The following is a 24,792-nucleotide window of genomic DNA, read 5'->3' as shown; positions in this document are numbered from 1 at the left end:
AATGACGTAACGAAAGGCGAATCAGTCACGTGAACTGTATTCACCTTGGAATGTGCAGAAAACGGAGCAATTTCTCACAGTTTGTGTTCTCAACACTATACTACGTTGCCAGTGCACTAAAGTTTAATTTAAACTGCAAGTAAAAATATGTAATCGAAATTTGGTCTTTTGATTTCTTTGATATCTTTCTTTGTTTGTGAGTTTGCATGCATGTAATTTTCATCTTCTGTTCCTTACATGCATAATATATTTCAGCACAGAAAAGTGTTCAGTTTTCATTACCTGTATACATATATCTGCCAATTCACTCATGTTGATGTGGCTGAGGAAAGTTCTCAGTTTGAGTAATATTATTGTTAATTATCCCAGTACGAATAATTTCAATAGAATGAAAGTGAACACTGATTACAAAAGTTGTCGAACAGTTCAGATCATGATCAATCTTTATGTCAATAAAATTCTTTCAAACACAACATTGCCTGTATGTATGTGAAATAGACGCTCATTAAGTAAGCTACTGAATTAATTTAGGAAAGAATATTACTGAAAGCAATCAATACAAGTGAAATGTTTAGCATAATTTATATAGCATTTTATTTCATTGGAATCTGAATCTATCATAATACACTGCGCAAAAAAATTAACGCACATTATGAAAATCTCAAATTTATTCTACAACTGAAGGTGTTCTCAATGCTAATTATTTTTATCAGAATTATGCATGCATATGTTATCCACTTTCAACGGTTTTCTTCAATACAGATGTTTTTTCCCAGCAGGAATAAAAAAAGATGATATTATCAGATTTTGAATGTATTGGCTCCATTCTAAAATCAGTTGTTCTCGATCAATTCTAGTGATCAATAGTTTTTCTTTCGTTTGATTTTCTACACTCGATCGCTATGCAACGCGAAACACGCAATTTGACCCAAGAGGAATGTGCCCAAGAGGTAGTTTTGCGAGAAGAAGGGTGGACATACACAAGAATTGCAGAAAGGTTTGGAGTTTCCCATACAAGTGTGTCCAGAATGTTGCAACGATTCAGGGAGACAGGTATGAATGTCCGAAGACCAGGACGGGGTAGACCACGGGTAACAACTGCCATTCAAGAACGTTACTTGAGAGTTTCTTCGTTGAGACAACGGTTTGCAACCGCTCGCCTCCTTCAAATTCAGCTTGAGCAAACTCATGAGGTGCAAATTAGCACTCAGACAATAAGAAATCGCCTCAGAGAATATGATTTAAGGCCTCGTGTCGCTGAAGGGGGCTGGGCCATTGGGAAGAGGCCGATTGGGAAAGAGTTCTCTTCACAGATGAGTCTAGATTCTGCCTCTACCATTGTGATCGACGTTCCCTTGTATACAGACGTCCACATGAAAGATATGCTCAGTGCAATTTCCTGAATACTACTGGTTTCGAGGGAGGATCGATTATGGTATGGGGTGGAATATCTTTGACTGCTCGCACAGACCGAAGCACAGACCTAGTGGTCGTTGATAATGGAGCTATGAATGCTGATAAGTATATAAGGAACATTCTTGAAGAGCATGTAGTGCCATTCGCCCCATACATTGGTGAAAATTTCATTTTTATGGACGATAATGCCAGACTCCATCGTGCGCGCATCGTTCAGGAGTACCTTGAAGAGGTTGAAGTCTCTCGAATGGAATGGCTAGCAAGAAGTTCAGATCTCAATCCGATTGAGCAGGTTTTGGACAACCTCAATAGAAGGCTGAGAAGTTCAGAAAATCATCCAGCTACTCTTAATGACTTAGGAATCCAACTCGGAGAAATCTGGGAAAGATTAGATCAGAACATTTTAAGATCACCCATTTTGAGTATGAACCGTCTTTGCCGAGCTGTAATTAACGCAAGAGGTGGAAATCCCAAGTATTAAATCACTTATCAGCATTTCAGTAGGTATTTTGCAAATTGTTCATTTCCCTTCTTTCACATAAGATTCGGTGAAATCCTAAATTTCTTCCATTCAATGTGTCTTGTTTCGTTCAAAACCCTCCCGAGAGAACATAAAAAATAAGTTATAGAGTCAATGTAGAGTTAATTTTTTTGCGCAGTGTATATCTTCCTTTCGTTATAACTAATGCCAGCAGTAAAAGCTAGGATTGACTTGACAGTATGGCAAATGCAGTGCTTCTGACTGCTAACGTCATTTAATTCCTAATATGGACCAGGCAATAAATTCATCAATACTGGGTGTTCTTTCTGTTCTATTTTCCATGTCCCTTTGCATAATCCCTCTTATGTGTGGATACTGGCAAATGAATATTTGAAAATAGAAAAAAAACTTCATAATATTAAATCAAAAATTATAGATTACTTGATTTTTGAAACGACCGAAAACGTTTCCATTGAAATTGAATCGTCCAAACGGAGGAAAGCATGGACAATTTCAAAGGTTATTCGATCGTGGGCGCGTCTTTGAAGAGTGTTCAATCATAATATAAAAAAAATTTCTAGAGTCCAAGGCACTTAACTTACGGCAGATTGGATCTGAAATTCGTTTTATTTAGGCGTTTTTCATCATATAGATTTAATGAACGTCAAAGATTCTGGTAAATATAAAAGAGCCGAATATCGAATTGAAAGCTGCATTGACGTCAGCTCATTTCAGTCTCGATGAAGATAATGAGACGGAAGTCGCTTAATTGATGCTATTATGAATTTTTCCTTTGAGCTCACAATTATTCAGAAAAATTGAAAAAATCTTCTCTTCTCCCTGATTTTCAGTAACAGTGGAATAGTCCAGAAATATTTCCCAATTTTTTTAATATCTGTACTCGTAAAAATTTGTTCATTCTTTTTTTTTAACTCTATCTGGTACGAAGTATTTCATGAAATTGTCGTAAGGGTGGCTACCCTCCGTAGGGGTTAAACCGAGAATTAAACATACAAAATGACCAAAACCACCATATTATGTTATCCTCGATTTTAAAAATAATGTGTCATAGTGTCACGCCATTTTTGTCATATCCCGTTTCAGAAGCTACGCAGCCTGTATGTATATTGTAATAAAATTATTCATATTTTGGAGAATATTTTTATTGGAATTGTGTATTTCTTGAACATTTTCATGAGAAGATGCCGTTCATTTCCTGAATGTTTTGAATGTAGAGTTATTATTCAAAGAATGTTGACAGAAATTTTCAGAATAGTGAAGATTGAATAAAATTAAGTTTATTAAGTATTACATGAATGGTTTGGTTGCACTTATTAGAAATTAGAACTAGTATGCGTCATAAAAATTGAAAATTATCATTCATAAAATCCTGTAAAAATTATGTCTTTGCGATTTCTAATTTAATATTTTTCCACGCATCTTTCTTTTATTTTATTGTCAAGTTGAGGTACCGAAGAAAAAATTAGCACTTTTAAAGGTAAAGATTCGAAATTTCACTAACCAAATTTTTGTTTGTTATTTTTTCCAATTGTATAATAACTCTTTATGCAATAAAGAAAAAAATGACAAATGAAATCTATATTGTCAATGTTTTTCATCTGAATTCAACCTTTTTTGTTCTTCTTCGTTTAAATAGGTATGTCAACGGCTGCTCAGGCCATTCAGAAAAATTTTCGAATTAGCCTGCTACTAAGCAGATCTTGGTAATTCCAATACTCAATCGAATTATATCATTTATATATTCGTATAACATTTAGCAGGGAACATTTTTTTAGTGATTTGAAAAATAGAAAAAAATTAGAGGAACATCGAAGAGAAACAATGAAGAACTGAAACAAAAACAAAAAATATAATGAAAAAAGAAATACATAACTAACATATTTTCATTTTTATGACTTAATAGTTAAACTTCAAAAATGAATGAAAACTAATTGAAACTTTAATAGTGGAGACATCCATTAATTTGAGGTTATGTTGGAAATGACAAAATACAAAAGTTGTAGAAATTTCAATTATATACATCGAGATATACATATAGTCCATTCAAGAATGATTGACTACCCAGTAGGCCTTGAAAGTCCAGACCACGGGCGTAGCCAGGGGGGGGAAATAATATAGTTACATAATATTAGTTTCAAAAAGTCTCAATTTATATGTCAAAATCAGAAAAATTTCATTTCAAAACCCCCCCCGAAACTCAACCCTGGCTACGCCTATGGTCCAGACGCAGCTTAATATCTGGTCACAAAAGATATTCAATAATTTCTATAGTTTCAATCGCAGAACTGGAATATATAAATATAACCTAGAATAGTATTTGAAAAAAAGAAATATTGAAATTCAGAGCATATTAATCAGCATCCAAAATTGTTACAATTATTTTTTCAATTTGTACGATTAAATTAAGAACAAAAAAGCAGTAAAAATTAAATTAAAATTATCGTCTGTCAGTGCATAGATTCACATATAGATCAGTGTTTATTCAAAATACCAACCTAAATTCCTCAACACAAAATCTCAACTAATGGGCTATTATCAACTTAAATTCAATTTTCCATAGCCACCCGAGATGTCAATCATCCTTGAATGGAGTATACTTCAGGTTTCAGGAAGTGCTTTGTAGAATTCAGGTCCGCTTATTCAAATCGTTATACCCTGATATTCTAAAATCCACAATACGTCAGACGGTAGCGAACATATTCAATGTAAGAATATTTATATAATGTTTCATCTGAATCTAAACGACTTATATTTCAGCTGAATATTTCCAAAATCAGAAAGATTATGAATGAAGAGGATGACAAAGAATTTCCTTCTATTGGGGAACCCAAAAAAATGGTGTCATTTGAGAATTTTATGTTTGAGTGAATTAATGGGAAAAGTTTACTACAGGATTTTCGATAAATGTCATCGTAGAATAAGTTCCCGAAAATTGATTTTTCTATTTTTCATTTGACTTGTCCTATACATTGTAAATGTCATAAGGTACCAATAAATATCTAATTATTATTATTATATCAATGTATTAAAATGAACAGCCACAAATACGCTCCAGTTGTCCTGTTAATTGTTTATTCATGTGAAATTTTTGATCAAAGATGAAGTTCATCTTGACTTGAAACTTTAATTCCTCTTACTTATATTGATGCAAGATGACTTTTGGTGAAAAATTTAACATTCTTGTAATTGTCTGTTAATTCCTTCGGGACATACCCATTCCCAACCACTGCATTATGTGCATTTCATCTTCGGGTTAAAATTTTTTGAAATCTACAATTGATGTAACGTACTCAAACTTTAGCCAAACTAACTCTTTTCAAGCTAGTGAATATTATGATATTATACTGATCTCTTGTATTTTCCATGCAAATAACTGGATTTGGTATGCCTTCAATCAGTTTGTATAAACTTTAATTATGTTCGTCCCATATTTTTCGAAGATATTCGACATTGTGATAAAATACGTAATAACAGAAACTTTTACGTAGAACGGGCAACATAACGTTGATTTAAAACACAAAAATGTTTTGACAAGCTTCATAACCCCACATTTTCGTACTATACGGAGTGAAATGTGTCAAATTTCCATGGCCAACCGAGTGCTGAAATAAAAGTGAATGAAGTATACAGGGTGTTCCTAAATTGAACGTACAAACGAAAAGGGGAGATTCCTTAAGTGATTTTAAGAAAAAAAAGTCCCATAAACATGGGGTCGCAAACGTTTCGTTTTCGAGATATCGAGTGTTGAAGTTTGAATTTTTTTCAAGTTTTTTTCTCATAGTATCTACACTTCACAAGATATTCAACTGAAATTTGGCATAGATATTACATTTTAGAGTTCTCACCACGTGACATGGCAATTTCTATAGAAGATCTACAGGGTGATATTTTTTCTGGAACCGTGCCACCTGTTCTTCTGCAGAACTTTTTTTTGGTGAGCAACTGTTAATTTGAAAAAATGTAAAAAGAAGCTTTGTTCTTATACTAAACTTTTCGGTCTCTTGTAGTTTTGTCGTATCCACCAACGATTTCGAGAAAAAAAAATTTGAACGATTCTTTCGAAATTCTCGTAACTATGATAGGAAGGCCAGTTTGTAATCTGTGGTGTCAGTGTCAGTTTTTATGGAAATTTTCCTGATCTGTAGCGAAAAGTTTAGTATAAGAACAAAGCTTATTTTTACATTTTTTCAAATTAACAGTTGCTCACCAAAAAAAGTTCTGCAGAAGAACAGGTGGCAGTGTTCCAAAAAAAATAACACCCTGTAGATCTTCTATCGAAATTGCCATGTCACGTGGTGAGAACTCTAAAATGTAATATCTATGCCAAATTTCAGTTGAATATCTTGTGAAGTGTAGATACTATGAGAAAAAAACTTGAAAAAAATTCAAACTTCAACACTCTGTATTTCGAAAACGAAACGTTTGCGACCCCATGTTTATGGGACTTTTTTTCCTTAAACTCACTTAAGGAATCTCCCCTTTTCGTTTGTACGTTCAATTCAGGAACACCCTGTATATATTTCCCATTGAATTTTTTTTTCACCCCTAAAAACTGCAATTCGTCTCTCTTTCAGTAGTCGGTAATGAGTTTTTTCCATCCATTTATCATCCACTAATAATTATTTATACTAGATTTTCCGACATATTTCACTCCTAGGAAATTTTATTTTTCAATTCGAGTTTCAAAATCGGTTTGTCCCTGGACTTTTATATCTGAAACTCAATTTTTCAGTTCGTAAAAAACCAATAAAATTTTATTTCGAAAAATTGCATATCGAATATTTACAGTTTAGATTTCAGATAATTCTTTCGTGTATCCGAAGAAATCCGCCGATCTGCGCAGCATATTGAAGATTATTTTTCGATGACAGAAAGAAGAATTCAGGTAAATAAGTCAATGAAAGAAATTTACATTGTCAAAATCTCGATATCGAAATTTGACAACTTCAAATTCCTTATGTAAAAGTACGTCTGTCGACGAAAATTCGTAGTTATTTAAGGTCTTCGCGCATAAAGATGTTGAATTACTGGATGAACCACGATGTATTTGACGTGAAGACGACAGAAGACCTTTATAAGCTATTCTTTTTTTGTCACGTATTCTCCTGGATCATAGTGTTGTGGAAACTGAAATGATATCTACTACAGTTTTCCTCTTGATGTCACAAGGATATATTATATAGAATTGAAAAATCAGAACTGTAATGAAATGTTCCTGCATTTCAAGTAACTCTTCAATGATATTTGTCACATTCCAACATTAATAAATGACGTGTTTTATTGAGGTGCAGCAGGTATAAATAGTGTTATATAAATCAAACGACCTGAATGGAATTGAATTCGATGAACTGTACCAAGGGTGAGATGAAATTACAAAAAAAATTAGGCCTTGAGCACTCCTGCAACTGAATACAAAAAAACCCAAGAGGATAATTTTTTTTATATAGCAGGGGAAATCTTTTCTGGACTCTTGAGGAACGGAGTTGAAATATTCACTCCACTGATGGCGTTCTGCATTCGTGAAAATAATGCTGAACTGTATCACACATCATCAAATATGAATTAATATTTTCTTATAATGAGCACTTAATGCGCAAAAGTTTTAATAATGAAATTTCCTGGTATAGGAAATTCCATATGTAAAACTAGCTTCAGATCTTCCGAAGGATTGTATAGTGCTCAATCAAAATATGCACTGACACTGCACTACATAGTTTTACCAAAAAATTAAGTAATAAGATAAAAATCTTTTTTGTGTGTACGGCATCCGTTTTGTAGTTGGGAAGCCCAAGAAGGAAGAAATTCGGAATTTACTCGAGCGTGTCAGATTAATATAGAGGGAGATACCTTGGACCCTGTAGAGTACCTCTACCAAAAATTAGATCTATATAGGGCGAATTGTCTAGGACAGCCTGTCAGAATAATAAAAACAAAAGATCATTGTCCATACTCGAGCGTGTCAAATTAAGATATATGTGGTTAACTACATGTTGAAAAGTATATATTCTCTTCTTCTCAAAAAAAACGTTACGTATACATTTTCGAGCGCAGCGGCTTTTTTCTCATTTTGAAGCTAATGATTCAGGAATAACGGAAAAAATATAATCTGACCGTTCCAGCAAGCCAAAACAATAAGAATTGGCCATAATGGTCACAAAAATCATTTTTTTTTAAATTGTTTTTGCTTTCATTATGTTGTAGAGCATAACATTTTCTACAAATTTTGTCCGAAGTAAATTTTTCTACGTTTGAACTTTTTTGAGATATGTATATGGTGATGAATGTACATTGGGTTTCTGCATTGACCTTGGCCTTTCGCATGTGAGGCTAAGCTCCTCGCCCTTATTGCCCTCTAACTCGAGAACGGTTAAGAGTATGTAAAATTGCTTCAGACAAAAGTTGTGTAGAATTTTATTATCCACAACTTTGATAATGAATACAGAAACGATCAGAGGTACAGGAAGGGAGATATTCAAATAAAATTCCTTGTTATCATCTTCAAACTGTCAGATTGAAAACCCCATCTGATTAGTGTTCTTTCCCAAGTTAATTCTTCATTTCGTTAAAATGCTGTTCTTTGTTGAAATTTACCCATATTAGTATGACCATCCAGGGAAAAATAGTGAAAAAAATTCATTGTGTTCTATTTCAAAAATTTTCGAATACTCCATTTGGAATTAGTGGGAAGGGGAGGGGAGAATTCTGTGGAATGAGAATATAGTTTTTCGAATTTTTTTTTAATTTTAGTCATATAATAAGGTACTATAGTTCAAGACATTTATAAATTTAATGAAACACTGTGATCTTGAAACAATTTCTGTCCTTTGTAAGGCAAAGCGGAACTTGACATTTTTCACATGCCAGGCGGCTGAAAGATTGGCAATTATTACGATATCTTGCTTTCGGCCCTTACTGAATTGGCCAATATGTCTTGAAATCATATCTAACATCATTTATTAGTGTAGAATTAACAGCTCCCCTGTTGAGCTTGAGGTAGACAAGGAGATCCTTCTCGTGAAGATTGGCGGCCTATACGCTTTCTTTCTATGGATATAAAGATTTCAAAAGAGCATGACCGATTTCACTTCACATCAGACGTTACGCCATCTAATAAGAGAAGTTTATATGTGCTTTTCTTCAATATCAGAGAGTCCAATACGTGTCATCTGAAAAAAAAATCAGAAATGAAGAATATCCCGCATCTCCCACTGACTCCAAATGGAATCAAATATTGAAAGTTTTCTGGTCATTTTATAGCGAACCTATTTGTAGAATTCTAATGATCTACATCATAATGAATGTCCTTATGACTTAAGAAACATTTTTTCATTGAAATATTCATCACAACTTACCGCTTATATTAACACAAAATTGTTCAAATAAACTTTCACGAACCACTGGTCGATTTTTCAACGTTAAGTGCTGAATAATTCCGAGTAAATAAATCATATTCTTTCTGAACAACATCTATGGGTGGACGGAATCAATCGCAGTTCCTAAAACAACCTATAATAGAAAACACTATTTGGAATATCATTTTGAATTGTTATGACGCCAAATGGAATACCTGGGAAAGAAAGGGTTGGTCAACACGTCTGCAACGCCGAGATTAACCATCTGTATGAAAATCTGACACGCTCGAGTATGTACAAGTAACGATTTTTTTGCATTTTTAAAGCACCGCTGTGACCTTGTGTCACGTCCGAATTGTCAGTCTCTTGAAAAGTAGCTTCCTTGGGGTCCAATGGGGAATTCTCCTCAATTTGGGTTATCACTGCATATGCAAATTTAAACTGAATAATTACGAGTTTCATTCATGATATTTTCAAATGCACCGCGGAAACTATTCGAAATCATTCTTCAAATATGGGGTTTTAAAATTTAAATAGCTTGGTTCCGAGTTTACGATTTGGCAACAGCGCCTACCAGACAATGAAAAGAACAATGCTCGATCAGCTTGTTTATAAAATAACAGCTGTTGATTCACAGGCGCCTACCTACTGTCGAGCTTCAACTGCAACCGGCCATAAAAATCCCATAAAATTTTACGACCTTCGTCGTTCGTCGCAGACTTCATAGACAGCCATCTTTGTCTATCTCATCAAGATAATGTGATTGTCCTTTATTATCCAGGCATATTTCAGTCGATATTGCCAACTTGTGCAATCGAACTGAAACGCTTTAAATTTTAAATGCCCATTTTTATTTTTCATTTTTAAGTGCTTAAAATAATTTTTTTGGGGAAACGGTTGAAATGGTTTCAAATATATTTCATAAAAAATACATCATTTTCGTCAGAAGGAGTATTCCCCATTAACATATCCATATTTTTTCAAAAAAATTACCGCGCAACTCATACCCTCGACAAGAGATACATTACGTCTAGGTGATTTCGGTTAATACTGCATACACCGTACACCGACCTCAGGATTCAAAGATTGAAATATTTTAAATTAGTAATGATACACCCTGTTACTGACAAATATGTATGCGAATATACGTTCATTACCAAAAACTCCAATGTCACTAGGAAAATATGCATTCTTTTAAATAATTACGATACACCTAATTTATCGATTTCATTTCACATCATCCGAAAAAAAAAAATTCCTGTGCAATTTTCCATTATTCTGAGAGGAAAACTTTTCAGCTAGAGTTATTTAGATAAATAGTCGTAATCTGACACCTTAATTGCTGTTTGAGTTCGACAAGTGGATGACGTTATTTGCTATAAACAACTAATCCAGGCTTATTTACTAAATGGGCGTTCTGCCTGCTGACTGTATTATTTACATATATGACGATGCGGCGTTATCGGAATCAACAGCATGTCATGGTTTCAGAGGGCGTATTCGATTGGCTCTGCGACGAAAGAGATACAAAGTGCTATTGTTCTCGATTAGCCACAGGAATTTCCGATTAAAAATTCAGAGACAATATTTCGATTTCACCCAGCTTGGCGAGTTTGATAGGGGCCAAGAGGACGCACAGAAATGTAAATAAGGTAGCGGATTCTTGTCGGGTATGGAATCAAGAAGGCCTTACAGGAAGAGCTGTAGATGTGTCAGAAGAACCACCCAACTTCAAGATCGCCGCGTTAGGCTTTTGATTCTACGGAACCGCTTCAGGTCCACAAGGTAATTTGCGAACCATTGGTGAGCAGAGCATGCCAAGCCAATTACAATGCGAAATGTTAATCACCGGATCAGTTTGTTCTACCGTGATGCAGAGAACGACTGGACTGAGACTTTGAATGAAATGACATTATCTTTTGATAACAGTCTGGTTTTCTATGATCTAAGTAAAACAACAATGCGTTTCCTGTCTATGATTTGTATTTAACATTCTTGTTGGCGTCCTTGTGGCCATGATTTCTTAAAAGCGAATTAGTATGACATGTTTACACTCAATGAGAACCAATGTATTCTCTCCAACCAATTGATAATCTTGAGGTTGGTATCATGGTCTGTCTCTTATGATTGTTTCATAAAGTTTTCTTACTAAATTTTTGCTTATGCCAGTATGCCTACATTTGTCTTTTAGCCCTGAAGAAGGATAAATAGGCACTCAGATTCAATTTTGAGAGTTAAATACATATAGTCCAAATTCCCGATAAGTTGTTTTACTTAGATTATTTTTAGATTTTGTTTGGCCAAGCATAATGAACGTGCAATGGTGAAAAGGCGAGGTGAAAGGTGAAAGATTAGTTCCTCATTTTTCTGTGTGACAAGCCATGTGCACCACACTGTCAGAATTATGGTACCGGTTGTTTTTGCCTATAGAGGTAAGTCACCTTTGGTATTCATCAGAGCCAATATGATATAATGCTGCGCGTTACATCGAAAAGATACTGGAATCACAAGTTCTTCCTTATATTGGGGCAATATCTCATCCACTTTCCCAACAATACAATGCAACATGTAGCGAGCATATCGTGGGCTAATTTTGGAGGCAATCAATACAATTGGTCGACATAGCCTCCTAGATCTGCCCATCTACCACCCATAGAACACATCTGGGCCATTAGGAGAAGTCAGTCCTATTTAAAGCTTCCGCTTCCTTTTCTTTTTAATTAAAACTAAAGGAGGCTTAAAAATTAAAGGTCATTTAAATTTCATAATGAAACCGACCTATATTTTTGTAATCAAGTTTGCCCATTGAATCCATTCTTCACCTTCTTGAACGAACAAGGTGAGTTAGTTATGACCAGCAAAAACAACATGCAAATTGTGTGACCCTTTTTCCGTCGTAGATCTGGGACGTAATTAACCGTGAATTGGTCATTATACACTCGACCTTCATGACCGACATGGAGCTGAAGCCCGCATTGCTCGAAAACGGGAGCTATCATAATCGTAATATTCTGGCAGTAATTGGACAACATGACCAGGTAATTGCAGAGTTCTGTCATCGGCGACCGGAACTTTGAAATGGGCCGGAAATTTGCACTGGGTCAGAAAATAATACAGGGTGAACTTGTCTCCGAAATCGGAACGGAATGGAATTTGGCGATAATAATATGTACTTCTATTTTGACTTCCTTGTAAGGAATAAAATGAGTAGTTCAAATTTGGTTGAAAAACAGGAATTCCACCATGAACGTTTACTGCGTTTGATTTCGACCACTTTAGTTTTTTCTTCATTTATTGAGGAATCTGTTGAATAAATGAAAGTAAGGTAACGCCTAAAACAATGAGGCATAAATGCAATAATGAGAATCAATTCAGAGGCATATCTCCCGCTGATGTGAATATCAACAAATGTTACAGTCTGAATCGAACTGGCCAACTTGCAATCGTCCAGAACCCGGCGGAAAGAACATCCCATCAGTCTCATTCGACCTCGTCAGAGCAACACAACTCCCACTCCGATAGAAAACCGTTTAAATTGACGGACCTTCATTAAATATAAGTAGGAACTTCGAAGTACTATTTAGTACTCGAGCGCCATCTAGTAAGCTAATAAGTAAGGTATCTAACTCAATGGACGAGTTCAGAAACGTTTGCCAACCTTGAAAATATTCAACTAAACACTTGCAGTGGAAATGCATTTCTTTTAAATTTATATTTGTGCTTTTCGGTTGCTTTAATCATTTTTCAATCCTTGGAATGTTGCCGTGTTTTCAGGGTAAGTTTTGACATTATGAAGGCGTTTTTTCGTGTATTATATTTATGGATTCATCACAGAACGCCTCTACTACCATTCATAATGTGAAGAGCATTTTTCATTAGGAATAAGAATTCACCAGATAAGGGTCACATTCATTTTCTATATACTAAAAGGATAAGACGACGCACAAGTGTCATCAGTGTGCGAAGTACAAGTGTCATCAGTGTGCGAAGTACAAGTGTCATCAGTGTGCGAAGCACAAGTGTCATCAGTGTGCGAAGCACAAGTGTCATCAGTGTGCGAAGCACAAGTGTCATCAGTGTGCGAAGCACAAGTATCATCAGTGTGCGAAGCACAAGTGTCATCAGTGTACGAAGCACAAGTGCACCTATACTTCATTCAACTTTATTTTAGCAGTCGGTTGGCCATGGAAATTTGACACATTTCACTCTGTATAGTACGAAAATGTGGGGTTATGAAGCTTGTCAAAACATTTTTGGGTTTTAAATCAACGCTATGTTGCCCGTTCTACGTAAAAGTTTCTGTTATTACGTATTTTATCACAATGTCGAATCTCTTCGGAAAATATGTGACGAACATAATTGAAGTTTATACAAACTGATTGAAGGCATACCAAATCCAGTTATTTGCATGGAAAATACAAGAGATCAGTATAATATCATAATATGCACTAGCTTGAGGAGAGTTAATGTTCGTTATCTTCTTTGGCTTACATCATTTGTAGATTTCAAAAATATTAACCCGAAGATGAAATGCATATGTTGCAGTGGTTGGCAATGGGTATATCCCGAAGGAATTAACAGATAATTACAAGAATGTTAAATTTTTCAACAGAAATCATCTTGCATCAATATAAGTAAAAGGAGTTGATGGAAGTTTCAAGTTAAGATGCAACTTCACCGTTGAACAAAAATTTCACATGAATAAACAAGTAACAGGGCAACTTGCGCGTATTTGTGGCTATTCATCTTAATACACTGAGGTAATTATAATAATTAGGTATTTATTAGTACCTTAAGACATTTACATTGTATAGGACAAGTCAAATGAAAAACAGAAAAATCCAACTTATTCTCCGATGACATTTATCGAAAATCCTGTAGTAAACTTTTCGCATTAATTCACTCAAACATAAAATTCCCAAATGCCACCACTTTTTTGGGTCTCCCAATAGAAGGAAATTCTTTGTCATACTCTTCATTCACAATCTTTCTGATTGTGGAAATTTTCAGCTGAAATATAAGTCGTTTAGATTCAGATGAAACATTATATAAATTCTCTTACATTGAATATGTTCGCTATCGTCTGACGTATTGTGGATTTTAGAATATCAGGGTATAACTATTTGAATGAGCGGACCTGAATTCTAAATAGCACTTCCTGAAACCCTGTCTCTTTTTTCAATCACTTTCGGCATTTTCGAATTTTCGTAATAAAAATTGATATTAGTTGTGGCAACGGCGTTATGACATTAACGACATTTCATGAGTGCCAACCTAACTTTGTTCTAGTTACAAAAACTTGAGAAAATTATTTCATGGCCAACCGACTGCTAAAATAAATTTGAATGAAGTATATGTGATAATCGATGATCAGAGAAAATTTACACCACTCACAGGAGATCTAGTCAACTAGGATTCTTGCGACAGTCACAATGTAGAGTAAAGAAGATGGAAAAGGCAAAATTTTTGAGGTGAAGGGGGTAATATCCCCCACCCCAACCGGTGTGGGATTGGTCACGGAGAAACCTACGAGAACCATTCTTTCGAGGTTGAGGTTGGGATGGAAAAAATATATTTTTTTTTTGGTGAGGGTCGCAGGCCCGAGTGCCACGACTGAGGCGAATCACGCCCAAAAAGGTGAATCTACCAAAAAAGGTAGATCTACGGGCTTACTAGTTATATTACCTTATTCATAACATGCCAGTCAGAGGCCCTATTCAAATGGAACATTATTTTTGAATTGAATCAAAAATGTAAAAATTGGTAAAAATTCGTGGGTTATCCCCGAAACTAGGATATATACCGTCCGCGGACTTTTCTATATAACTTTTCGGGCTCTACAAAATTGTACCTACTTGATCTATTTTTATTTTTTCTTTTATAGTTTATCCATCGTCGCCAATGAAAGCCTGAAATCAATGCCTTCATTTAAGACTTGTTTATGAAAGAAATCAATATTTTCGTCATATTTTCATTATATAAAAATGAATTTCACACGAAACCTCATTCGAATAAATTCTTTACACAATGGTGAAATTCCCATCAACATCGGACATCTGGTTCCGGCCTTATGTGAAAACAAATAAACTGTAAGGATTCAACAAGATCATCTGCCAACAGCGTTTCGAATATGTTGCATTTATTGAAACAGACTCTTCAAATCAAGCTGAAAAAAAATTTGAAATTCCTGACTCACCATGTTGTCTCTCTCATCTTCCACCATGTTGATGAGAGAACCAAACTCGTGCAAGGATTTTGAAATTATCCTTTCCTCGTCCGTCTGCGTTTCTCCGATAGATTGAAAGGTGAAACCGTTCAGACAGTTAGCAAAGGATCTCTGCGCCATGCCCAGTTCTGAAAATAAAATGCAACTGAATGTCATTCGTTCACTCAACAGCTAAATACCACTGCATCATTCAAGGAGGCATAATATTGTTCCAGCGATGAGCAGATAATCCGCACAAAAAGTTCACAGTCCCCGTGTCAAGCTATAAAGTTTACACGATATGGGAAATTGTTTTATAAACACCTACAGGGTGTTTTCAAAGGTGAGGCTTTTCTGACAGAGGGTAGAACTCATCATTCATTCATTGCTGTATCCCGTTACCGGGAATAAATCTACAAAAAGACATAAAAAAAAGAACAGACTTATAATTTCTTAGGGCTGATTGCGACTGTGCCCTCCTGTGGCTGAAGAGACCCATCTCAACAGATCCTTCCACACTCCGGGCATGGATAGTCACCAACCAGATCTGGCCGCCGCTGTATCCTTCTCGAGTCTCCATTATAACTGTGCACCATAGACCTTCACTGTGACTTGTCTAACTATAGTTGTTCCCAGTTATGATTGGCATTAACTGATTTTAGGGATTGATGTAGTATATCCTTAAACCGCTTATACTGGCCTCCTGGTTTCCGGGCACCCTCTGTGAATTCGCCATACAGAGCTATTTTAAGGAGTCTTATGTCTTGCATCCTCAGAATGTGGCCGCTCCATCTGAGTCCGCTGAGTCGGGTCCTCGTTACTTGAGCCTCAATTGTTGTACAACTCGCGCGTTGCAAGACTGATATGCATTATCTGTCTTATATGACGTTGTTGCGTTTGTTCAAGCTGTTTAATACGTTGCCTGTAGGGCGTCCAGCTTTTGCTTCCGCAAAGAAGCGTTGGGAGGACGACTGCTTTGTAAACAGCTGACTTGGTCTTCAGATTGAGGTCGTGATTTTGAAACACTCTGACCTTTGGCTTCCAGAACGCCCTTGATGCCGAATTGATACGATTGTGTATTTCCGTGTCTAGGTTAGCCCTAGTTTTTATGAAGTTTCCCAAGTATTTGAACTCATCAAAATAAGTCGTTTAACCAAAAATTGTCTATATAAAATAACCAAGATGGCTGAGATACAACCCCTAGAAGTTCGTCAAAATTTCATTGAATTTCAAGTACGGGACTGTGGATGGTGACTTCGGCATCGCAAAAACGAAGCAAAACATAAACATATGGCTGGACAATGAATGGTTCAGTAGCAAGTTCATCGGGTTAGATGCATCAGGTTTTTTTTGAGAGAATCATAATTGTTATATCGTGCAATTTAGGGTAAAAAAATTTAGAAAATTGGGGCAGTTTTTTGAAAGTGCTTATGTTAGTTATGTTCAAAAAGTGCTATGATGTTTCCCCATTTCATCCCATTTTTACGACGATTGTTGGAATGTTCGAACAAGAAAATTGTAATGCCCATTGTGAACAAATTCGTGAATAATTTAGACTAATTTTATTGGTGATATTTGAAGTATTATCATATTTTGAGTCCTTGTCTCTTGTTTCCTAAGTCTCTCTGTCAGTTGTTATCGAAATGAGCCATTTCATAAAATCGTGTAAATTATTACTAAAAAATAATGAGAACAATCCATTTTCATTACCACGTAAATATCGAGCTCTCCAATTACCTAAACGAATAGATAATAAGTTTTTTCCCACTGCTTTGCGATAATTCAGCTAACAAACGGTCTAGGGTCGTATTAGGATCTACATATTTCAGAAATCATTTTGAATTTTTTTTTTCAACTTTTTTTAAAGTTTTGCATTTTGACCAGTTCTACCTTCTGTTGAAAAAAAAAGCCTCAACTTCAAATACAGCCTGTATATGTTTTGGAATTTTTCGAATATCTCGAACATAAACCAAGATATAGCGACATATTTGAAAAATAAATTCTTCAGAATCGCCCTGTAACTCTAGGACGACTCAAGATATCTGATGATTCATAACTATTGGAACATAGGCTGAGGGCAGATTGTTTGGACCAAAATATGGCGATAGGACCAAATATACGACAATAAAATATTGCTGTGGAAAGAGATAGAGGGCGTTAAAGTTGAATTTTTTATAAGGGGACAGAATAATATTCTTTTCGAAGTTCGAAATTCCTTTATTAAAAGAATTAGAAAAGGCATAGAAGTTAGAGGAGGCCACGTAGAACATTTAATTTAAGTTTATTCTTTTTATGTTACATTGTTTTCAATTATGCTTTATCGTCGAAATAAATAAATAAAATATATAAATCGTTACTTCAAATCCCCTTCCGATGCTCTGAACTGTTCAATTGTGCTTTTGTTAAAAACGGAAGAAAAAATATACAGTGAAATTAGTAGCAAAAAACGAAAAAAAGAAATTCAACTTTAACGCCCTCTATCATTTTCCACAGCAATATTTGGTCCTATCGCCATACTTTGGGCCAAACAATCTGCCCTTAGCCTATGTCCCAATAGTTATGAATCACCCTGTATAATCTGCTTTCTGATATCTAATTATCTCGAAAAAGTGGTTTATAAAGATTTAACACCATTAGTATTCAGATAAGTATCTTCCTAATCGCTAATTAACTACCGACATAATGTAAACAATAACAACAGATTCCAACAGAAACAATTCCTGAAATCGGCACCCGACCTATCGGTCTCCATCCGGTCGAGCAAGCTGGTTACGTATCTGGAACAAAACCCATTGTCTACGCCGAATTCCTTCGGCGTGCACGGTCTAATCTAGATGCAACGTGCGTGGCTCGCTCCAGAATAAAACGAACAACGTGTAGCTGATTCGATTGAGCGTCTCTATATCTCCTCGGTATCGTTATGACTCATTCTCAGGGTCGCCGAGGCAGAAGTTTCACCTGTAGGGATAAGAGAGAGGCGATTTGTTACGTATCGACACCTTTGAATACAAGGTTGATTGAGCGAAATGGATGAGGGACTGAGGAAAGACGTTTCGGAATTGATTTATTTCACGAATTCCAGTTTGAACTCTGATAAAGATTAAATTCCGTCAATCAAACGAGATAAGATGGGATGTTTTCACTCAGCTCATGTTATGCAATGCAATGATTATCTGACATTTTATGACGGAAAGAACTGAAAGTATCCGTCCTTTGGCCAGAGCACCATTTCAAATTAAGTGAAAGTAGTCCTGAAAGAGGAAACAAAATTTGCACGTTATACCAGACCGGACATAATAATTACACTTGTTTTAAAATACGAAAACAGGGTTGGGCATAAGTCTGGGATGAAGTTAATATTTCTTCGAACCATAACTCAAAATGGAAACGTTGAAACCCGTCAATTGATTTTCAATAACCCTCATTTTCTGGCAATAAAATTGAGTTAGTCGCAACCCTGTCGAACATACAGGGTATCTGTAAACATATGCAAAGGTCTTGGGGAGATGATTCCTCGATGAAAATAAGCAGGGGTAGTTCCTATGTTTCGAAATCGACCTCCCTTACAAAATACAGCCTTTGGAAGGCGATGACGAGTTGACAGTTTTTAATTTTTTTTTCGGGTTCTGAAAAACACTGAGTCATAAAACTATACATAATATGAAGCACTAAGTAGATGTTACTCACACAATTTTTTTTAGATCTCATAACTTTATTATAAGGGGTCATTCTATGGAACGCATGGAATGAACACTGATCAGAACTGCTTGTAAGTTTTTATTTATTCCAAGAAAAGCATCGACTGTATCGAAATTTTGCAAGAGACTTTTTTTCTCCAAAATTGAATGGGAAAGGATAAGAGAATTTAATATTTCCAAAATCTATCCCACGAATACAATTTTTGAAGTAAAATCATAAGGGATTGTTATTTTCAACCCCTAATAATAAAGTTATGAGATCTAAAAAAATTGTTTGAGTAACATCTACTTAGTGCTCCATATTATGTATAGATTTATAACTCAGTGTTTTTTAGAACCCGTAAAAAAAATTTAGAACTATCAACTCGCCATCGCCTTCCAAAGAGTGTATCTTGGAAGGGAAGTCGATTTCGAAAAAAATGTATAGAAACTACCCCTGCTTATTTTTATAGAGGAATCATCTCCCCAAGTCCTTCGCATTTGTTTACAGACAGCCTGTATACCATGTATGGGCTCGTTGGAATGCTCACGTGAAATTGAATCCCACCTTGATCTTGGTTTTTTGGGGCTATCAGAAGAAACATAAAAGTCTGTTGAAAAAACTCAAATTGATAGTTTCTTAACAAATGACTTAAAATAAAGCCTCTGAAACTGGTTTATTGAGTTCTGATTGAAGAGTACTCACCTTTTGGCAATAAAATTTAATATTTTTCTCTTACCCCTTTAGCCGAAACGAATCTAACCATAGTCTCCATTCTATTTTATTTTGAGTAGGTATGTATTTTGTTGTTTTCAAAAGCGTTTCTCTGTGGTTAGCAGAAGAAACCAAGTGAGAAATCACGAGATGATATCCATGAGATGTTGGGCAGGGTTCAGGCCTCGGTTCAGGCATAGGGGTTGGAGAAAAATATTCAATTTTACTGCCAAAACAAAAACTAAGTACAATTGGGACTCCATATCCATCTTTATTTTGAGTTAATCGTTGACAAAACAGTTTTTTTCCAGGAGATTTTTGTGTTTCTTCTGACAACAACAAAAATAAAAAAAAGCAAGGATTAAGGTGGGATTCAATTTTCTTTCAGCTTTTCAACGAGTACGCACATGGTTTACGTTTGAATTTGAAAAAGGAAAGTTGAATGGGACTGTAGCAAATTTTTTTGGCAGTAAAAAAGATAATTCAATTCAATTGAAGAGTTTCTGAATGAAATATTAATTTCATTCAAGACTTATGCCCAACAGTGTATAGTGAATATATGTCTTGATATATGTAAGGAAATTATGGAATGTTATCAAGTTTTTGAAATTGGAATTATTTTCAAACTTCTTCTAACATTAACATCTGCTTTGTCTATGAAGTGAAGTAGGGAGGCTTATACCAACAGGGTAAGCCTTTGCCTCGTATAAACATTTTAACAGTAGATTTTTGAGGTGGAAAGAAACACTTTTTTCCTTTACCATTTTTTTCGAATCGGCTCAGTGTGAAAGATACAGGCTATTCAAAAACCATAAAAAATGTTAATTTTAATTCTATCTCACAAACGGTTTTATCGAATGAAATGAATTTCGGAATAGTTTTTCATTCATTTAATTAATCTTTTTCGAACACAAGATATCACCCACGTCTTCCAGTTTTCCCATTATGACCATTACGCACCATAAAAATACCAAAAATTCAAAGAACCTAACTAAATTGGCCCCCCATTAAGCTAGCAAAACCACTTTCGAATTTTGGATTTTTTTGCGGCCATAATTTTAGGCTAATTTAATACTCCAATTAAAAAAATTTTGCTCCCCAATTTTTGGAGAAACGGGGGGTTCTGCTAGCTTCATATATCATATATTTTAAAAACAATTGGTATCGATTTAATCTTGGTGGCATGACTTTGAGCTTTCAGATCTCGCAATTTCTCCCACAATTCGAGGACAAAATTTTTTTGTTTGGGTAATAAATTAGCTTAAAGTTAGCCTGAAAATATGAAGTAATCAGATTCTGGATAAATAATCGATTATAGGTTTTGTTCGGCATGCGACGGGTTGGGTTAACGGAACCCTCAATTTCTCCAATAATTGGAGATCAAAAAAATTCTCACTAGAGTAATAAATTAGCCTGAAAGTCTGATTTTGGATAAATATTGTATTAGCGGTTTTTATTAGCTTTACCGTCAAGCTAGCAGAACCTGTAAAAAAAAAAACTCATTCAGGGAAATCCGCAGTAGGTTCAAATGAGAGCCTAAAATGAGCCTAAAATTATGCTATTGTCAGATTTCTGCTTAATGTTCTATTAGCTTCTAGGCTAGCTCAACGTTAATCTATCCAATTTCTCCAAAAATTGGGGAGCAAAAAATTTTTTATTGGGGTGAAAAATTAGTCTAAAAAAATCCAAAATTCGAAAGTGGTTCTGCTAGCTTGATGGGGGTTAAATTGGGCGCTATACAATAAATATTTGAACGTTTTGTAAAATGAAACTATTCCTTATATTTTCTCGTATAATGCGCTATTTTCGAGTAATTTGATGTTATAAAATTAAAAAGTATCTGTTAAATTTGAAAAATAGGTTACATTGGATGAATACAATTCTATTTTAAAGATCCACAGATGTGTAGTGTCAAAGATTTAGCTAGTTATTCTGAAGGTAATTTTGTTGTTCCAGGGGTGGCATAGCTCATTATGGAAACTTTAAATGGCTATCTTTTTATCAGAGCCGAATCGGAAAAAGTGGTATAGGAAAAAAGTGTTTCTTTTGACCTCAAAAATCTACTGTTAAAATATTTGTACGGGTCAACGACTCACCTTGTATAGAGAGATCTTAGAGCGCAGAGATACTCTATTCTAACTCAACTTAAAATGAGTCATCGACATAAATTGGTGAGTTAGTGAAATTGGCCCTTATATAGTGTTTCCAATTTGATATCTTATTTGAATGTGCCCTTTTAGATCGCTTTCTTAGGCGACCGTGGTCCAAACTAAAACGACCGATAGGATCGAAGAATTCCTGCGTACAGAAATTCATTCACAGGATCGGGCGCACACCATCCTGTTCCAACAACGAAAATATCGACCCGATGAGTCTGGAGAGGACGTTGACCCCCAGAAGCAGAATCGGCAGGACGGTTTTCTGGATTCATGCTGTTATTGCTATTGTCCAACGTTTCGCCAATATAAACTATGATGGAAGTAGAAACTGAATTACGTGATTCTTTCACTGGTAACAGTTACTCAATCGATAAACGTGTTTCACTATCACAATAGCAATTTCAAGTGTGTGAAGGTATACTGCACTTCTGCAGACTATTCATTCATAATGAATAATTTAAATATTACTTTTTCCACTGTATCAAAAACCATCATGTTGCTTAAGAATTGATGATAATTGAAGACAATAATTTCAGAAACTAAAAAAATATACTGACCGATTAAAAAGCTCGCTTAAAGGTAACGCACAAAATTCATATCTTCGGTATTTACTATTTTATAGAAAAATGGTGGAACAGGTCACATTTTATTTCAAATTAAGCATTTTTTCATGCATAATTGGGAAGTTAGTCATGTAATACTACAGGGGTGGGAAATAGTTGAGGTTTTGAATGACAATTTGGTCCTGAAATAGATGGAGTTTTTCTCGACCCTTTCTTATTATGGGGATGAAATAAGTTGGTTGAACTTATTGGTTTCGAATTTTTTAACTCTTTTTATGATATTTGAGAACAAAGACTCTTTATGAGTAATAATAACGCGACTTTTTCGAAGGAAATTAATTGATGATTTCCATGAGATAAAACTTAAATTACAAAAATGAATGAACATGTTCATAATTGATACATCCTTTCATCTTTCATCAATTACTACCCCACAAAGAAGGCATGTTTTCGATAACACTCTCTTAAGTGACTGTCAATGACCTCAACCTACCACAATGCTGTCTAATATAATACATATATTTGTTTATAAGTCAGTAGGAATGCTATTAAAAGCAGTTTTTTCATCGTTGGCGTTATCTTGCCAAATTATGCCCGATAACTTGGGACACCTGTGAAGCTTACAGAAGCACTTGGTAAATTTGGATTTTTTTCGGCCATAATTTTTGGCTAATTCATTTTATTACCCTAATGGAAAATTTTTTGGTCCCCAATTTTTGGAGAAATTGGGGGTTCGGCTAGCTTAACGTTAGCCTAAGATTGGAGCCTACATATTTGTCTTGCTTGCGAAAACTAGTTACAACACATGACTTTAGGTGTAAACCGGCTTCAATTTTCAATATCTGAAACCAATTTTAATTAGGAATAGTTTAACTAAGAATATTTCGAAAATAACGAAAACTGGTGTCTGATTGACTGTTCTTCTTTATACCTATCTCTTATACGTTCAGTTCTAGCGCTTCATGCAACCACTCATAGGTTTTCATTTCACGTTCTGAAATAACAATGTCTAACATGTATGGTTTACTTGTTAGGCATTTAACGTTCATTTAAACGCTACTGTACATTGTACAATTAGAGTAGGTAGTGTATTTATTACACAATTCAGTGGTGTTGGGAATTGAAAGAGGAAGTTCTAATTTAATATTACCTTCTTTTCTGCAATTCACTTGGAGCCATACTTCCATAAAATTATGTGTGAATAATGGGACTGAATTACTTTTTTTATCGACATTACAACAGCTAGCCGATGCTCCGACGGATATTTAAATAAATGACGTCTTTATTATACGGAAACCTATGAAAAATGTTGTTCAATTGTTTCTATGAACTGATCTATAGTATATTTACATTGACACACATTCCATCATTTATCTGTATATTCAACTGTTGGTTTGTATACTGGCTTTAAGTATTATCGACATCGAAGCAGGCCTTGAAAGTCCAGACGCAGCTTAATATCTGGTTACAACTGATAACTGATAATTTTTGTGGTTTCATCACAGAAATAAAATTGGGTACAGAGTGAGTTTTAAGTATTATCTGGGAAACGGTTTTTATAGACTTTGGTGTGGATCTTGTAATATGGCCGATAATTTTGGTGGTATTTACATTGTTGTCAGATCTTTCATTTTTCCGGAATAATAATGAACTTAGTTATTTCAATCGAGAAATTGGAGTATTGAGCCATCATCAAGTACCTGTATTTAAAAGGGTTAAGAGGTAAGCAGATTTATGAAGATATGCTTAATACCCTTGGTGATAAATGTACATCGTAAGCGACCGCGAAAAATTGGACTGCAAGCTTCAAAAGAGGTAAATTTTTCATTGAAGATGATCTCCGATCGGGAAGACCAGTTTCTGTGTCAGTCCCCGAAAATATCAATGCAGTTCATGACATGCTTTTATCAGACCGTCGAATTGGGCTAAGACGGATATCTGAAGCACTGAATATTTCATACGAACGCGTTCAATATATAGTTCACGTCAATTAGGACAAGAGAAAAATTGCTGCAAAATGGATCCCCAAATGTTTGAATGTTGACCAAAAGTGTGCAAGGGTAGAAGCATCGCGTTCGATCTGTGCTCGATTTGAAAACGATGTAGACTTCTTAAACCGAATTGTTACTATGGATGAAACTTGGATACATTTCTACGATCCAGAAACAAAGCAATCGATGGAATGTCGACACTCTGGTTCTCC

At 35.1% G+C, this 24,792-nt stretch overlaps 1 protein-coding gene across 2 annotated transcripts in view; it reads right to left on the bottom strand.

Annotated features, from left to right (window-relative positions):
* LOC123309234 (rho GTPase-activating protein 26) overlaps positions 1-24,792 on the bottom strand; it is a 69,757-nt gene that overhangs the window by 36,146 nt on the left and 8,819 nt on the right. For both annotated transcript variants that reach the window (XM_044892223.1, XM_044892224.1), the window contains exon 2: positions 15,467-15,624. In XM_044892223.1, coding sequence (XP_044748158.1) covers positions 15,467-15,624 — 158 coding nt within the window. The remainder of the gene's footprint in view (positions 1-15,466; positions 15,625-24,792) is intronic.

The sequence above is a fragment of the Coccinella septempunctata genome, chromosome 3, assembly GCF_907165205.1.
Source record: "Coccinella septempunctata chromosome 3, icCocSept1.1, whole genome shotgun sequence".
In the NCBI taxonomy this organism is placed as follows: domain Eukaryota; kingdom Metazoa; phylum Arthropoda; class Insecta; order Coleoptera; family Coccinellidae; genus Coccinella; species Coccinella septempunctata.
The sequence above is the reverse complement of the archived record's forward strand: the minus strand, read 5'-3'. Positions and strand labels throughout refer to the sequence as shown.